At 45.0% G+C, this 18,134-nt stretch overlaps 1 protein-coding gene across 7 annotated transcripts in view; it reads left to right on the top strand.

Annotated features, from left to right (window-relative positions):
• GRIA3 (glutamate ionotropic receptor AMPA type subunit 3) overlaps positions 1-18,134 on the top strand; it is a 127,724-nt gene that overhangs the window by 59,384 nt on the left and 50,206 nt on the right. For all 7 annotated transcript variants that reach the window (XR_010723660.1, XM_066202625.1, XM_066202626.1 and 4 more), the window contains exons 5-9: positions 11,120-11,173; positions 12,627-12,788; positions 15,471-15,638; positions 16,598-16,702; positions 17,782-17,889. Coding sequence is in view for 6 of the 7 variants with exons in the window: in XM_066202625.1 (XP_066058722.1) it covers positions 11,120-11,173; positions 12,627-12,788; positions 15,471-15,638; positions 16,598-16,702; positions 17,782-17,889 (597 nt within the window). In the remaining variant the exon portion in view is untranslated. The remainder of the gene's footprint in view (positions 1-11,119; positions 11,174-12,626; positions 12,789-15,470; positions 15,639-16,597; positions 16,703-17,781; positions 17,890-18,134) is intronic.

Here is an 18,134-nt window from a genome sequence, read left to right as displayed (position 1 = left end):
TAAATCTGTATCATCGTGCAAATACAGAGATTGTATTTGCCTTGAAGTTCAGTTAATCGGGAGCTGTAAAAGCTCGATTTGCTTCACCTTTCTGTGCAGCTTTTCAGTGCACAGCAATGGGGCCTGTGCTTGCCCTGAGCCCTCTGAGGTCCCGGTCACGGTTCAGCCTGTGTCCACACGGTGTGAGCTGCTCACATCCTTACCCTTGTGGCCAGGTCTCAGGTGCAGAGGTCCTCAGGCCCCTTGGCCCTCAGCTTTTGCCGTTGATTTGCTGAGCTTTGGGAGCAGATGACTCCAGTCCAGGTATGGCGGTCCTTGTGCCACACCTGGACTGGAGGAGAGGATTTGGTCTTTCATTAGCTCTACAGGTATTTTTCAAAAACAGCGTTCACAAGAAGTGTTTTAAAGACAGCATTTGAGGGAAAGGGAGAGCTGGCTGTAGCTTGTTCAACATGTGATCCCCTGAGCTTTTGTCTTTCCCTATTTGTTCATCTCTCCATCTCTAATAGCTCTGGGAATCGTTGTCCCCTCTTCTCAGCTCCTGACTGCTTTTGGAGCCCCTCCCTTGCTCATCTCTTCCAGCATATAGAAATCAGTTTTTGTGTAAGTTGCTTTGTTTCGGTCCTGGCATTTAAATGTGGTTCTTTTTTCTTACATAGAGGATAAGCCTTTTCATCTTAGCAGACATTACCTTAATTTCTGCATCTGTCTCTCAAATAGTTTAATGCTTGAAACTCTGCTTCTAACCAAAGCCTTTCCTTAATTAGTTTCCAAGGCAACCAACCATCTTGGCGACAATTCAGATGAACCAACTGCAGGGAGAGGAAGGAAACACACTATCAAAATGAATAGCAATAGCACAGTACCACTGTGCAAACAGGCGTTGTACATCACCAGAGACAGCACGATAGTCCTGGTGTCTCATCAGTTCATTTACAAGGGAAGAAGTCCCAGCTCAGTAAGAGAAGAGCTGCACAAGAGTGTGTGTCTTCTCTTCACAGCTCACTAAGCTGGGATTAATGGCTTCAGCGTGACATGAATCACGTATGCAGGGGAGGAGAACCACGGGGGCTGTTGAGGGCCCCTCGTGGAGCAGGGTGTTCCCAAGTGCATCTCCCAGAGCACAGTCACGCCGCCGTTCACGCAGCAGGATTTCCGGAACGGGGCCGCCCTCTGCGCTGCTGGTGCAGTCTGGAGCACCCTGGGAGTTCACAGCTGCAGTCCTGTGGGGAGGCATCCCAGGTGAGAGGTGCAGGGCTGTCATCAGGGCTGTGGGCTGTTTGCTCCAGGCTCCGGGGGTTTGGGCCAGGTGCTGTGCAGGGGCCATCCCAGTCCCGTCTCTCAGGGCTGTAATTGTACTCTCAGGTGGGATTCCTGGCTCTGATCCCACGCTCTTACCTGTACCATTCCACCTGCCTCTGGGGAGCAGATTTAAGACATCAGGGGCAGCCTGAACTGAATTTATAGAGGATCAGGCCCTATCCATCAATGCAAATGCAAACTTACCTCACAGTACCCAGCCAGTGAGCTGGAAAGCAGCATAATAATTTTAGAGAAAACTAATGTTCCCTGGCTTAAAAAAGCCCATGTTACTAAATTAAATTTGTTCGTGTCACACCACAGGCATGCATGTGGAGGTATAATGGTGTATGTATTACTGGAAGCTCTTTCTTCCAAAATGTGTAAAAAATAAAATTATCAACAATGTACATAGACCCTTATAAAATCCCCTGAGTATCTTCTGTGCTGGGAAAATGCATGTAAAGAATCAGAAAAAAAAGATATTGCTGCATCTCTATTGCCTCATTGGAGTAAAACAGTCACCCCTGCTGCATAAACTACATCTAATGAAAATAAATTAACTCTTCATAATCTTTCTCAGTTCATGGTTTATGCACCAAGTTATTTGGGAATATTGCAGAGTGCTGCATATAGAGAAGCAGAACAAACCTTTCAGACTCTTTGAAAGCATTGAAAAAAGCAAATTGAGTGCAATTCCAGTCACAGTAAAATGCTATTTATAATAAAAAATTGTAGGAAAAAGTAACCTTGTCTTTCCTAGAGGAGATTGCACTGACTTTTTTTCTTAATTTTGTCGGGCATTTGAAAAGGAAAGGAAATGCTTGAAAAGAAAAAAAAAAAGAATGGCTACTATTCAGTATTTTTGGTCTGCTTGAAGGCAGTGCTCTGCAGTACAAAACCCTTCCAAAAAATTCTCGTGTGAGCCCTGGGACTGAATTACTGCGACACTTCTGGGTTATATCCAAATAATAGTTTGAAGTGATCCTGACATGCAGTAATAGTTTATATAAGCAGAATTCTTTTTCCAAGGACTCTTGTCCAGTTCCAGGGAATAACACTGGGATTTTACTCTGACATGCTCATGGAAGTGTGGAGAAAATGGGAAATTTTTGTGTTTTTGGAAGGAAAGCCGTGTGACTCAGTTTACCTCTTTTCTTCCCCCAGTAGACGTAGATCCATTTGTACTTTGAGCAGCTAAGAGTGAAGAAGTTTTGTCTGCACTGGGGGTACGGAAAGAAGAAATGAGCACTGAGCGTGTGTGTGATTGCAAGGGTGTGGATGTAGAGTTTCACAGAACTGAAATCCAAAGGGGACAGCTGGGGATGTCCTGTGTCCCAGGCCTTGGCACCCTGAAGAGCTGCCTGGTGCTGGTGTGGGGCCACCGCCAGCCTGTGCGCCGGGGCTGGAGCACTCCTGCCCTCTGCAGAAGGTTCGGACGGCTGACAGTCAATGTTTATTACTGTTGTTAGCCATCCTTGTGAAAGGGGCGTGAGCTGGTGTGGAATTCAGGCTGAGCCAGAGCCACCTTTGGCCGTGGTGGCTTTGACCTGCCGGTCTGGACGTGGAGGTCTCCGGGAGCTGCTGAGGAGGCAGAAGGGACACGGGGGGTGGGCGCTGGAAGTGAGGGTGGCCGTGTGGTGGGACCCTGTTACGGGGATTGCAGCTGCTTGCACTGTCGAGTGAAGGAAAGGGGAGTGTTGCTAGGAAAGCAACTTTTCTGTAATTTCTTTGAGATCTAAAGCCTCTATGGGAAATTTTAGGTGAAATTTAAATTTCAGGACAACCTAGGATTTTACAGAGGCTTGAAAAAGTATTGGAACTTCCTTGGATGTTAAATCATTTTTCATGATCATTTCTCGAGGGAGGATATTTCTAAAAAATATACTATAACTGGTAGACAATTTAAATATTATCTCCTTAAAATTTCCTCTGTGTGCAAACCACTGCTGCAGAGTCACATGTGCAATGTCATTTGCTTCCCATAAATGCAGCTGCAAAAACTCCTCCAGAACACAACTGGATTTGTGGTTCATTACCCTTCCTTAAGAATCTAAAGAATTCACTAATTAAAAATTCCTGTGACACATCTCTTCAGGGAAGCTGTCTGGGAACAAGTATCTTCTCTTGAAGGTATCTTGGCAGAATAAGAGGGAAAGGTCTCAGCAGTTTTGAGTATCCTTTTCATATTGTACAAAGAATTTTTGTTGTGGTTGTAACAGCCCCTTGTATCTGGTCTTGTTTTTAGTGAACTAGCTTCAAGTGATGAAAGGCAGTTTAAGTTTTGATTATTTTTGACGTGAAGGTCTTTGTACTGAAGGATGTGAGTTGTGAAGAGAGATGCAGTCCTGAGAGATATAACACTTGTTTTGTCTGTCTGAGTAAAGAAGAATTTTTGATAGAAAGTTGATTTAATGAATTCTATTCCACTTGAAGAGTAAATAATTGTGATTATGGATGGCAGTTACCAGAGACCATAAAACTCTTCCTCTCTGTGTGCTCCGGTCTGATGTTCTGATGTCGAGTATGTCCTTTAACAATAATTGTGCCAACAGATTAGTTAATCTGACAATATTGCTAAATCATAGCAAGGAAAATGAGTTCAAGAAATTTTTACAAAAGTAAGTGTCATGCCCTCAGAACCAATGTTGCTGTTTGTACTTTTTTTTTCCTGAAATAATTTCTAATGTAACCTTTTATGCACAAATTACATGTGTATTCCCCTACAATCTTCCATCAGCAAATGTCAGATTAGTTATGGGAGAAGAAGTTTCGGCCATATGGAGGGAGAACGCAGCACAACACAGCTTTCAGATGTTGCATTTAATTACCCTCCAAGGACTAACGTGTACAACCATCATCTATCTGGAGATGGCCTAAAAGCAGAATTTCACTCTTGATGTGACTGTCATGGAGGAGAGAGGCAAGGGACAGAAGGACACAGGAAGGGGGCCAGAGGGAGAAAACCTAATGAAGTGCTTCAGAGGCATCAATTCCCTGCTGCCCCCAAGCACATTTTTGTCCTCTGCTTCTGGAGATTCCGCTGCTCTAGGAGAGAATCTCCCGTGAGAGATTCGTTGCAGAGCAGCCAAAAGCTGTTTGAAGAATGTTTTATATGCCCAAACAAATGATCTTGATATTGTACAGTAGAGAAAAGTGAGGATTTGGTTATAAAGTGTAGTCACAAATGCGTGAGCTGGCAGTAGCATGGAAGTAAAATTCTTAGGCCTATATACTGCACAAAACCACAAAATACATCAATTGTGACTGTGTGTGGGTTTGTGACATTCTCTAAAGGGCATGAAGACTCTGAAATGGTGGATGAATTAATCTCAAATATATATTCAGTTATTTTTATCTGCAACAAATAATATGTTTGTGGAATCTTCATCTTAATATTTAACACATTCTTCATTTAATATTTAACTCAAATTTAATATAGTACTCATTCTTCATATAAATGAAATCATTGTTTACTGCATACTTTACAGCATCTCTCTCCCTGGTGGCCTGATTCCTGTCCTGTTAATACCAAGTGAAGAGATAAATCACCCTCCCTGGGTCTGCACTACAGTTACAGTCACGAGGTTTTGACCCTTTGTGTGAGGGAAGCAGCTCCTGCAGAATGTGGAAATGGCTTTTTCTCTGCAAGATTAAAGGCAGGACAGGCATCACTTGTTTGGCAGTGACAGAGCACCAGTAGCTGGGATGTATCTTTTGTCCCCATGAGACTGTGGTTCCTGGGGAACCTCATATATTGGCACTGGTGGTGTTGGTGTGATAGAAAGAGAAAATTGTGACACCAGAAAACCCCTTCTTTATAAATCTACTGAGAGAAGATTGAACCTTGTCCAGTGTTTATAACCCTCAAAGGGAATTTGGTCTTCTTCAGAGGCTTGTGTGTAAATTGGAAAACAGGCGAGTGGGCTCTGCAAGCTTAGAGTAAAACTGAGCTACTGAGGTTACAAGGGATCTTATTTTTACTGTGATACCTGGTTAGGTGAGGAAAGGCCTGTTCCCACAGGAGCAGTTTTATTTTCTGTTCTCTGCCTGTTTTTCCTACTCCTGCCTGGAAAATTTACGTGGCAAGGGGTGACCTGCGCAAACACAGTGAGGAATGGTTATGTCCTGGTGTCCAGTGCTCACATGTGACGCCCCGGGAGGGGACTGCAGTGCTCTTTGTAGTGCAGAGAACTGCAGTGCCGTAGCTGCAGACCCCACAGGCAGCTCCCCACCGCAGGAGTGGGCAGGGGACGCTGGAATTCGTGAATTCCTCCTTTCCCTGAGGGGTAGGGACGCAGCTGAGCTGCAGTGCTTGCAGATGGCACTCAAGAGAGGTTAAGCAGCTTGCTAACACACTGGCAGCTTTTTGGGCCTTGCCTTTGGTTTCTGTTAAACTAATTGGATGGTCACCCTGACATTCTGTTCCTCTCCTTTGTTCATTTAGTCCTGCAGACAAATCAGCCAGCACCACTGGTACCAGCACAGCCTCTCATTCCATCCAGTATAGGGAGGAGCTGCTCAGATGTGAGATGAGCTCCACGTAACTCCATCCTCAGAACAGAAATGCGTTCAATGGAGGTAGGAGCCAGAAAACACTGACCTGCTGCCCGGCTGAGAAGACACTGTGCCCCACAACAATCCAGGCTTGCCTCAGAGTTGTTGCTGTGCTTGATATCCCTCTGTTCCCGTGAAGTGCAGTCAGCACTGAGAGCTCGTCCTGACAATGCTGTTAACATTTTTTTATCCCTGAGTCCATTTATCGGTTTTGCTTGTTTGCTGTGGGAAAGGAGGAATTGTGCAATCACTTCTGACATTTGCTCACTGCTTTGAAGGCAAAGGTGTCATAATTGTATTTCTGTAGGAAGGTGTAAAGGCACATTACTGTCTAACTAGAGGTAGGTAAGTTCTCCTGTCCTCAGAAATGTGCATGTGTACTTGGAAAACAGATTCCTTTTTAAGTGTGGGCTTTTTGCAACAATGGAACCCAAATCAATGTACAAATAACCTCAAGAAAGGTAGCAAAATACTTTTTAACTCTGATCTTATGGGAAATCTCATTTTTCTTACACTGTCTTACTAAAACCTAGGAAAGAAGAGCTCTAGAGTTAATGCTGCCTCATTGTTCCCAGATATGGTCAAAATGGAAAGACACATTGCAGCAGGTCAGGTCTGTGCCTGCCATTCCATTGAAGTGGCACATTTCTGCCACTTGTCAGGTATGAAAAGCACAGTAAAAATGTTCAGACCTTCTTCGTGGCAATACTGCCTGTCAGCATCAGTATTTTACGTTATGGAAAGATCTGATAGACTCAAAAAATACTGTGGGTTTGAGCTGTGGATGAGGGAGTCTGTACTTTTGTGATCTAGTCTTTTTTCTTTCTTTCCTCATTTGTAAATAAAGGATGATAAATCCTTTAGTCTGACATCCTGGTCAGATTAAACTGACCAGATGGCAGTGGAGTCAAGTGAAGGGAGTACCTGCTCCTCACAGGTGTTAATTGGACATGGTAGTTTTCCTTTCACTGCTGCCAGAGTCAGGATAGCTCCTTCTCTCAGTACAAGTGCAAGCATTTTCTCTTAGCTTGTATTTTTCAATGACTTTTCAAATTTAAAGCCCACAGGGGCAGGAAGGTGGATTTAAGAATGGCTGAACTGCTGGGCTTAGGAGGTTGTGATCAGCAGCAGAGGCCAGCTGGAGGTTAGTGACTATTTGGGGTGCCCTGAGGGTACTGGGGCTAATCCTGTTCAACCTCTGGGTGATCTGAGGGTTGTGGGGTGGGCTGCAGTCTCAGCAAGTTTGCTGATGCCAAATTTAGAGGAGTGATACACCAAGTGGTTGTGCTGCAAGACTTTGACAAGCTGCTGAAGTGAGCAGAGTGGAGCCTCCTGAGGCTGAGCAAAGGGAAGTGCAAAGATCCGCACCTGGAGAAGAACTGCCCTGTGCACCGGTACAGAGCAGGCAGAGGTTTCCTGGCTGGAAAGCAGCTGTGCAGGGAGGGACCTTGGGGTCCTGGCAGTCCAGCTGACCCCAGGCCAGCACTGTCCTGTCACAGCAAAGAAGGCCAGCAGCATCCTGGGTGCACTGGACTGGCATGGCCAGCAGGTCACCACTGGACTGGCCAGCAGGTCACCACTGGACTGGCATGGCCAGCAGGTCACCACTGGACTGGCATGGCCAGCAGGTCACCACTGGACTGGTCAGCAGGTCACCACTGGACTGGCATGGCCAGCAGGTCACCACTGGACTGGCCAGCAGGTCACCACTGGACTGGCCAGCAGGTCACCACTGGACTGGCATGGCCAGCAGGTCACCACTGGACTGGCCAGCAGGTCACCACTGGACTGGCATGGCCAGCAGGTCACCACTGGACTGGTCAGCAGGTCACCACTGGACTGGCATGGCCAGCAGGTCACCACTGGACTGGCCAGCAGGTCACCACTGGACTGGCATGGCCAGCAGGTCACCACTGGACTGGCCAGCAGGTCACTGCAGGCGACCCTTCCTTTTTCCTCTGCGGTGGTGAGGCTGCATCTAAAATTCTGAGCCCACAAGGGTAGGAGTGTCCTCATGAGAGAATTGTCATTATTGCTCTAGAAATAGCAAAATGCTTCATTCCAACTTAGTATTAGCCAGTTAATATCTTTAATGCTATCTTCCAGAAGTTTAAGAGAAATCTAAAAGCTAAGGCAAAATTTTGTAGTTCCCTATTTATTATAATGATTACTGATGCAGTGGAAAGCAAATTGTCTTTATGTTTGCATTCAAAAAATAACTCTCCTAGGCAGAAGGAAAAGTAAAATTGCCAATGCTGACTTAATTTCTCAATCTGGCATATAGGTCTGTACTTCAAGTAAGCCTGGTGCTGACCAGCAGATTTTACTTTTATTTTGAAAGCAGATACATTTTCGTTATGTTCCCTCTAGATGTTCTCTTAATTAATTGGAAATATCCAAAGAGTTAATTAAAAATACAAACTTCGTTTGATTCTATGTCAAACCTTACGTTATGATCTTTTCATGTACAAAGCAAGAATTATGTGGGATCAGAAATCTGAATTATTCATGATGCTTTCCAGCCATTTTTTTTCTCTTCTCCTTTGTTCAGTGTAAAATCTTATAAGCTTTCCTTTCAGTCAAGGTGAAAGCAATATTAAGTCTCGGAAGTCAAACTTAGGAAAGACATGTAGCTCTGGGAAATCCTTGCCCTGTAATCCTGGCCTTCTATTCACCACCACTATTCAATATCCCACTTTCTGTATAAGCTTCACAATATATCAGCAGCTGATGAGATTTATTTGTTATACTCCTGTTACACTGTTATACTCCTGTTTTCCTTCTTCATAAAAAGGCTTTATCCATCACTTTGTTCCCCTGGGAGTAGCACGTCTGTGATTGTTTCTGCTGGGCTGGCTAATCCAGCAGCTCCCTTCAACGTGCTGGACACTTGGTACAGGGTGGAAAGTGAGGGAGGAGGAGAGTTGTACTTGTTAAGATTTAGGACAGCTGTGTAGTGTGGAGTGAATTTTAAACACATTGTTCAGATCCAGTTCAGTAGTTAGGAGCCACATGGTTGATTGTATGAATAGCAACGCTGTCAGGGCACTTCTGAAAGATGCTTTACGGATTAAAGCTTGACTGTAGTACGTTGGAGCTCTCCAAGGTTTCGTGAACTGAGCCATTTTGGTGACATGACAACACATGAGACCAAAGTTGAGTCTGATCTATGCTAATGAGTCCTACATTTCCTGTTTGCAGTATTGCTCCTGATGCCTGTAGCACTTCCATGTATGTTTTTCTTACAGCCTCTGTCTTCATCTGTGGTGATACTTTTCTCATAAATAAACACATTTCTGAACAGAAATGTAAAGGCTTTCTTATATGTTGTTAAGGTTAAAACCACAATTGTTGTTCTTAAGTAAGTTTTTCTCTCTAACCTGCCTTTAAGGTGAAATTAAAACGTAGGGAGAATTCAGTATGCAAATAGCATGCACAGCAGATGATCTGAAGGAAGTCTGCACATTTCCACAGAAAACAAATGTGAGTGTAGGAAAGCAGATGCTTTCTACCAACAGAGTGTACATACAGTTCTCAAGAGGACCTGAACAACAGTTTATTTTCAGGCTGCTAGAAGTATGCAAATTCCTACAGAATTAAATGTGAATTTAAAAGAAATGGCATCTATTAAGGACAATACTACCCAAAGAGGCAATTGGGAACTTAATAATTTAATCAAGAACTTGAGCAAGCTCAGCAGTGTGTCTAAAGCCAGTGATTCAAATGTCATCTGATTTTAGCAAAGATGTAAGTGGTTTTGCTGTCTTTTAAAGTGTTGCGATTGGAGTGTTTTTCAGTGATCATGGAGTACATTAGTATGGTTATAGGTGGATTTTCAGATGATTCTCCATCAGGCACACTGGGCAGTGTGTGCTTTCCCTCCTCATGCAGCAGCAGTGCAGGACGGGCAGTGTTTCCCCTCCTCATGCAGCAGCAGTGCAGGACGGGCAGTGTGTGCTTTCCCTCCTCGTGCAGCAGCAGTGCAGGACGGGCAGTGTGTGCTTTCCCTCCTCGTGCAGCAGCTGTGCAGGATGGGCAGTGTGTGCTTTCCCTCCTCGTTCAGCAGCGGTGCAGGACGGGCAGTGTGTGCTTTCCCTCCTTGTGCAGCAGCAGTGCAGGATGGGCAGTGTGTGCTTTCCCTCCTCATGCAGCAGCAGTGCAGGACGGGCAGTGTGTGCTTTCCCTCCTCGTGCAGCAGCAGTGCAGGATGGGCAGTGTGTGCTTTCCCTCCTCATGCAGCAGCAGTGCAGGACGGGCAGTGTGTGCTTTCCCTCCTCATGCAGCAGCAGTGCAGGATGGGCAGTGTGTGCTTTCCCTCCTCATGCAGCAGCAGTGCAGCACGGGCGGTGTGTGCTCTCCTGCGCTTTCCCTCCTCATGCAGGAGCACTCCTGCAGTGGGGGGAGCACAGGGATGGCAGAGTTCAGCCGCTGCTGCCTGTCCTGTTCCCATCACCTCCGAGGATGCAGCTGCTGGGTTCATCCTGCTGCCCTTCTGTCTCTGAGTGATTCCATTTAATGACTGTTTGTACAGAGAGATGCCCAAGTGAGGTCAGCCAGGGCAGGAGATGTGGCTGGGTGGAATGCGCCACATAACATTTAGTAGCAATTTTGACAGAACCTTGTAAGGTCAGATGTATCCATTTAGATGCACTGGAAATGACAAGTTTTCAGGCCTTCTGGAACCTGTCAGAAGGCAGTGAAGGTCACTGCTTATAACTTTGGGAATTTAACTTTAGACATTCCTACGTGAAAAGGCTTGGCCAGGGTTCCTGTAGGGAGCTCCCTGTCCAGCTTGGAGCCCCCCCAGCCCTGCTGTGCTGGTCCAGGTTAATTAACACAGCGAGTGGCTGGGCTGTGTCCTGCACCTCTCCCACCCCCCGCAGACAAGGAGCAGAGTAAACCGCAGTTTCCTGTGGGTAGATGCAGTGTTACCTCATTTCAGCACAGAAATGCTTGAACTGATAACTAAAATTACCCTGCTCAGCAGGGAGGACACTGTGACCACAGAGTGGATCTGCCAGGTAAGGTCATCTCTGCAAGAGGAGTCGTCTCAGCCTTGCGAGTTCCTCTGTTGTACTCTGCCCATGAGTCTGAGAAACACAAATAACTGCGTCTTGTCTGTAATGCCACAGGTCTGCAATACTCGTGCTGCCCGTGGATTGAACATGGCAGATCGTCACAATGCTCATTCTCTGTCTCTTTTCCCCTAGCTAGGAGTCATCTTCTTACAACCCAGTAATATGTGTTGTTTTTCTCCGCACAGGTTGTAATCCTCGGCAAACATTCTAGAGGCTATCACTACATGTTAGCTAACCTGGTAAGAGCTTTTCTTCATGGAAACTATGGCTGCATTTTAGAGGGTAAAATATTCTGTTCAGGTTGTGGAAACTTTAATCAGGAAGTGGAAATGCATGGATGAGTACTTGGATTTTGAGAAATTACTTCAGTAAATACTGGAACTGGTATGTCATCTCTACTCAGTTCTTTTGTCAGAAAATGTCATGTCCTCTGCTAATTTTAAAATAATAATTTAATTATATATTTTCCAGTAATTTCTGTGCTCATAAATTAGATACTTGTGACTGTAATTTTCTATATAACGTATTTTGAATTTAAGCACTCCAGGAAAAACAGTTGTAGCATATTTCTAGATAAGTGGTGAAAAGCTGCAAGTGAGAACAATTCTATCAAGTAAACCACCAAGGCTGTTTAGCTTTTCTTTTGTATTTCAGAGTGTAGCGTTTGGCCTGTGTATGTGCTGACCTACCAGCAATAGGCTGTATATTTCTGTCTGTATCAGAGCTTCTTCTGGAGAGTAGGGTTGACTTTCAGGGGTGTTTGTGATGCTTTTGAAACACCGTCTACTTTAGTGCCTTATAAAAAGTCTTGCCTTGTAATTAAACCTACAGGAAGGCTCATTTTTAGGTTCTGTGTCTTACTGCGAGTAGAAAAATGTGACTTTTTCCAAATCCTCACTTTCTAGATGGCAATCCTAATTACTCCAGAATTCTCTGTGTCCATGTTTTGGTGTGATTAAAGCAGAAAAGACAAATTTTTAAATATCCTTATTTAGTATAAGTACTGTATGACTTTAAGATGCATCATTTTGCATTTTAAGAAGCAGTCATGATCTCCCTGATTAGCTCGTGCATAGAAATACAGAGGTTCTTATTCTGGGTTGCCTTTTAGTATGTGTAACCATTGACATTCAGATAAACATGACTGCAATCAAGTCATACTAATCAAAAAGACTCCAATTTACTGCCTCAGGTATAAATAACAACAGAGTGGGAGAGAATCGTCCCGTTCTGCCTGCACGTGACTTGCTGAGTGATGCTGTGATGGAGAACTGCCTGGCAAGAGACCGAGTGGGTTTCTTCCCACCCCGAACCTCTGTGTTCACTTTGCTGCACAAATGGGGTTTGAGGTCCTTGACCAGTTTTCACCATGATCAGGACAAAAGAGGAAATGGTACTTCGAATTTCCCTGCTGTTTTCTTTCTGACCAGCAAATATTACCCACCACCTTGCCACAACCCAAAAGGGAAGTTCTCTATTGCAAAGAACAAGAAGGTGTTTTAAATTCTATTCTATGCCACTATCAAAATCCTAACTGTGATAGTAGTTGTCTCCCTGGTAGAGAATTTCCAGCTAGCAGGAGGGACATTACGTGGTGTCTTTGGTGCTGCACCTGCAGCAGGTAAAACTGAGTCAGAGGAAAGTGGCTTTGGATGGCGATGATTCTTTTTTTTCCTACCTGTGTCCTCCCAGGGTTTCACAGACATTGTTCTGGAGAGAGTTATGCATGGAGGTGCCAACATTACTGGATTCCAGATTGTTAATAATGAAAACCCAATGGTTCAACAGTTTCTGCAGCGCTGGATGAGGCTTGATGAAAGGGAATTCCCTGAAGCCAAAAACTCACCATTAAAGGTACTTACTTTAACCTGTCAGTGATGGACCTGATACGCTTCTAACAATGCTTTGGGAGTTTTTAACCTCAGATGTGTGCATGAGCATGGTACAATTGCTGCTGAGAATACCCCACAACACTCTCTGCCCTTGCAGGAGGAGGCAGAGGCTGTTACACACAAGTGCCCGCTGTGGTGGGAGTTCCTCAGAAGCAAAGGCTTGGTCTTGCAGATCCTGTCACTGGGCCATGGATGTAAAAAACTCCTAACCTCTGGAGATTGTCTTGGGCTGGATGTGGGGCTAGTTAGGTTTGGTTTGAGATGGTGCCATTTGGAGAGATACTTCTCCATCCCTGGGATCACGGCATTTCTGTAGGAGAGGAAAATTTCCTTAATCCCACACCATCCCACAGCTTTGCTGGCATTTCAGAGGAAGCAGAGAAAGGCAAACAGAAGCCCACAAAAACCAGATTAGTGTGTTGTTGCCTGTGGATTAGGACTTAGTCCTGCTTTCTAAAGCTTTCTAGCAGTGATGCACAAGTGAAGATAAGTATCATACTAATCTTAAAAGCTCTGAAATATACAAAGTTAACCTGAGATGATTTTATTCCACTTGAAAGCAATTTACCTTGAGGAAAAATTTTTCTCCCTCCTTAAAAAAGAATCTTAAGTATACGGTAGAAACACAAAGATTACATTACCTTTCCACAAATGTACAGCTCATTATAGAAATGTGCACACTATTTGTCAATCAGACAAAAAGCATACTTAAAAATTGATGTACAATATTTTTGATTAGGAAATAAAATTGCCTAGAGATTAAAGTCCTGATGTTTAATTTATTCAGTATTTTATCAGCCTTTCCCTTCTTTCTCTCTTTTTTCTCTTTGCATGCTCATGCATTTATAAGTAGAATTCAAATAAAGTAGAAAATTAGATAGCTCTCTTGGCATGACTTGGAAGGGACTGCGTTAAGGTTACTGACAATTGACGCAGTCTGCTGAAAAAATTATCAATGTGTAAGTTTTGTGTAGTGCTAGATTGGACAGCTATTACAAGACTTTTTTTTAATACGGGAACAAATACCTTAAAACTGCTGTCCAGTTCTGTATTACTGTGTGGATTGTGTTGTATAACCTTTGCTGAGTTTCTGAACGAGGAGAGAGTGATTACTGCGAAGCATCTCAGGGAGAGGTGAAGGTGGGCAGGATCCGTGCCTGTGCTCTGCAGTCAGGGCAGGAACCGCCACCCACTCCAGTGAGTTTGTAAGCTGCTGTCATTTAAAGCTCAGTCAAATGTCTCTAGCTCTGTAACCTTCCCCACAGCCCTGCCTTTGCACTCTTTTTTGGCAGACACAATTCTCTTGGTCTGCACATGCGGACACACCTTGTTCTGTGCAGAATTCCTGTGGCCCGTTACCAAACTGAGGAACCGCCAGTAAAATAATACTCAGATTTAAGAAATGCAGAACCTCCAACTGTGCTATCCTGCCCTACAGGATAGCATTAATTTCTGAATATCATTAATCTTACCCACAAAGAGAGTAGCTGAACAAGCAGCTGAAGCTTGGATTTCTGCCCTTCTAACTTGCGCGTGGGCAGCAGGCCTTGTGGCCTGAGCTCCAGCACCAGGTCCCTCAGCAGGCAGGATCTCAGTGGGACCACAGACAGCCAAAGGAAGGGCAGGTGCACCTGCCACTCTCCTTGGCTTCCTTCATTTTCTTACAAATGATGGGGAGCTGTTGAGCATCACTTTCAGCGGACTTGAAATCTGCTCTCACAGACGGAGCACCCTCCATTGCTCCCGGTAGGTCCGTGCTGGGGGGGTCTCCTCTACACAGAGCCTGGAGTTGCAGCAGTGCTGTCATGGCAGTGGAGCCCGGGGATGCCGTGTGCAAAGCCCAGGACACTCTGGGAAGGAAGAATTTCAGACAACAGATGCATGGGGAAAAATTACAACAAAAAACCTCTGATGACATTTGCTAGGTGATGCTAAATTTACAGCATTGGGGGGTGTCGCCAGATAACGTGTGACGAGCAGTGAATGAAGTTGACAGCAGTGGGAACACATAAGTTCAGTTTTCTGGGGGTTTTCTTCAAGAGCTGCTGCAACACGGAGCTTACCACCCTCTGCAGATTTATCATGGACTAAGGGAAGGCAGATGGGGAATTACCAAAGTTATGTAACGCCCAAAATGTATTTTGTGATTATTTGCTTGTGTAGCTGTTTTCTGAGCAAAGTAATCTTATCTATTCCTTGCCACAGATGCTACCTAATCAGGATTGTGATCCAAACAGAGATGATTTATGTTAACTTCAAGTCAAAGCTCTCTTGGCAATCTTATTAAAATCAAAACAAATACCTAAAGCAAAAACTCAAATATGAGCTTTTCTTCGGTATCAGTATGGTCCAGCATGGAATTGCAGAATTTTGTAGTAAGCCCGTCTAGATGAGCAAATTTCCAATTAAATTGAAATTTTATGCAACTATGAACCGGTATTGTTGCTTTGCTGCCGTATGCTGTACGGGGTGAAAATATTTTTAATTTGTTAATTGAAATAGATGGAATAGTTACAAAGCACCAGCTGAAAGACAGAGAGCAAGCAAAGGGTCTGCAAGCAGGGCTGTTCTGCTGCAAGGGAGGAGGACGTGGCGTGGCGTGGCCGCGGCAGGGTGGGCTTGCAGCCTGTTGCCTGTTTTGCAGTACACGTCCGCCCTGACGCACGACGCCGTGCTGGTGATCGCGGAGGCGTTCCGGTACCTGCGCCGGCAGCGCGTGGACGTGTCCCGGAGGGGCAGTGCTGGGGACTGCCTGGCCAACCCTGCTGTGCCGTGGAGCCAGGGCATTGACATAGAGAGAGCGCTGAAAATGGTAAGGGCGCAGGGAGCGCGTAAGGAGCCGCAGCGCAGTGCCGTTGTTGGCAGGAGGACCTCCAGCCCCCGTGGTGGTATTTCAGAGCAGGTTCAAATCCACTTACTGATGAGAAGAAACTCCCCATGTGTCAGCGTGGATTTGGCTCACTGGGTAATTTGGAGTCCACGGAATTTTTGTTTTATATAGCCTGACGCCTCATCTCTAAGCAGTGAACTGCAGATCAGTCACCAGCCCTGGGCTGCCTTTGGCTGCTCTAGCATCGCCTCTTCCTGTAACTTCTGCAGTTTTTGCTAAATATTAAAGCTAATTTGCCCCTGCTGAAGTTTGAGACTGTTACCTTTCCTGCCTGAAATGACAGCTTGTCGGTGTTGATAAGTGATAAAAATACCTCATCCTTTCATACAGGGAAATAAGAAAGGCTTTTTTTGAGACAAAGTACTTTATACTTCCCCTTCAGATGATTCATGTGAGTAGGTAATGATAATGATTTACCGTCTGTACACCCATCCATCCTGGCTGAGACCAAAACTCCATAAGCAGCAGAGGCAATTGTCTGTGCTCACTCAGACATTTGTTCCTTTCTCCTGCACTGGGGCTGTTCAAATAAAGCACTTCCCAGAATGAGCAGTGAGATGCCATTCTGGTCTGGGCTGCAGATCGCTCTCTGTCAGATTGTGAGGGGTTTAACTGCACTAATTGTTAACTCCACTCTGTACCAGTGACCCCCAGCATGGCAGAGTCAGTCCTTCTCACATTTAACATATATGCAGGGCTAATTTCACTTACATGCAGCTCACTCTGGCAGTGAGTCAGCAGCTGAGTGCTAACAAATACAGCTGGACCTCAGAGAATGGGGACTGGGGTTGTGTCGGGCAGTACAGCTGGCTGCGTCAGAAGCATAGATAAAAAATAAAGTGAATCTTTTATTAAAGTATTTTTCTGTTCATTCCCTCGAGGTGCAAGTTCAAGGAATGACAGGGAACATCCAATTTGACACCTATGGGCGGAGAACAAATTACACAATTGATGTGTATGAAATGAAAGCTGCTGGGTCACGGAAGGTGAGTTTCAGGACACGGATCCAGATCTCACATCTGCACAAATATTTATTCCAACAAACCAATGAAATTCAAAAATGCCCGAGATGCAGTGTAATAACAGGGTCCTGGGCAGTGCCCCCTTCATGCTGTCTTCTCTGTCCCGGGAACCTGGGACAGGTTATGTTCAGTCCCTGGGCTGAACCACTCGCCCTGCTTAACATCTTCACTGGTTTCCATGTCAGCTTCAAACAACTTTTTCCCTTCAAATCCTTCTGCAGCTTTTTCTCTGCCAAGCAGAATACCTGCATGGTCCTGTGCTTAGTCCTGTCTTCTAAATTCCTCTCCATCTTTCCCGCCCTCACCATATTGGGCTTTGGAGCCATAGTGAAGCTGGAACCAGCGCAACCTTCTGAAATCGACAGAAAATAAGTTTGGTTTTAATTAGAATTTCATATTAATTCTCTTGTCTCTGCACACATTCTGATAACCAAATACCTCTAAAGGTGGCCCAGCCCCTCAGGGAGGTGTGCAATGCAGAGAACAGTGTCATCTCTGTGTTGTGCACAATACCAAAGCTATTGCTGTAGCTGGTGATGCAGGCAAAGGTCAGCACCAGGCAGCTGATAAAGTCACCTCGTGCTCACGGAGGGTTTTGTGCTCCACGCTGCAGATAATGTGTCTGCATTGCCAACAGTGTCTGCTCTAAAGCCAGCTCAGGTCTGCAGGGGCTGTATTGGATAAAAACCACAAAGTCAGAGAATTTTACTCAGAATGCTGTGCAGTTTATTTTCTTGTCTGTAGTATGTTCTTGTGCTGTGGATATAGGGGGATTTTTTCCACAGGCACCATACTGATGTGAATTGAGATAGGGAGAATTTAATGTGTATTTTCAGTTAGATTTGGCTTGTGCTGGTTTGCTTTTGGGCTTGAGAACATTGTTTCTTTAAGGAAATGGATGTAAAGCTAATGCAGTCCCTTAATGACAAAAGCAGGGAATGAGAAGTGTTACAAAGCCACGGGTTTTGGTGTTGCTGTAACAAGTTCAAGTAGCAGAGTCCTTGTAAAGGCATGTAATGAGGTAACAATCTCCATTTTTATAGGCTGGTTATTGGAATGAATATGAAAGATATGTGCCAGCATTAGATCAGCTGCCCTCTAATGACACTTCATCTGTGGAGAACAGAACTATAGTAGTCACTACCATCCTGGTAAGTTTTATGTTCTCGGTGTGTTTGTGTTTAGGAAACAAGGCACGTGACTCCTGAGGTGTGATAGACACCTCGGCAGGAGGCAGATGTTCAATGCTGTGTGAATTCAAGTGGCTGGGAAGTTCAGTACCTTGCAGGGATATTCTGAGAGCTGGGCCCTGCTAACTTCCATACACCAGTAACTCTGCTCCCAGGAGGAGCTCACTGGGCTCAGCTTTGTGCTTTGCTGCTTCCCAGACACTTGA

The sequence above is a fragment of the Chamaea fasciata genome, unplaced genomic scaffold (assembly GCF_029207755.1).
Source record: "Chamaea fasciata isolate MVZ Bird 193981 ecotype frontalis unplaced genomic scaffold, bChaFas1.0.hap1 SCAF_22, whole genome shotgun sequence".
NCBI classification, from domain to species: domain Eukaryota; kingdom Metazoa; phylum Chordata; class Aves; order Passeriformes; family Sylviidae; genus Chamaea; species Chamaea fasciata.
This window is presented reverse-complemented; position numbering and strand designations above follow the sequence as displayed.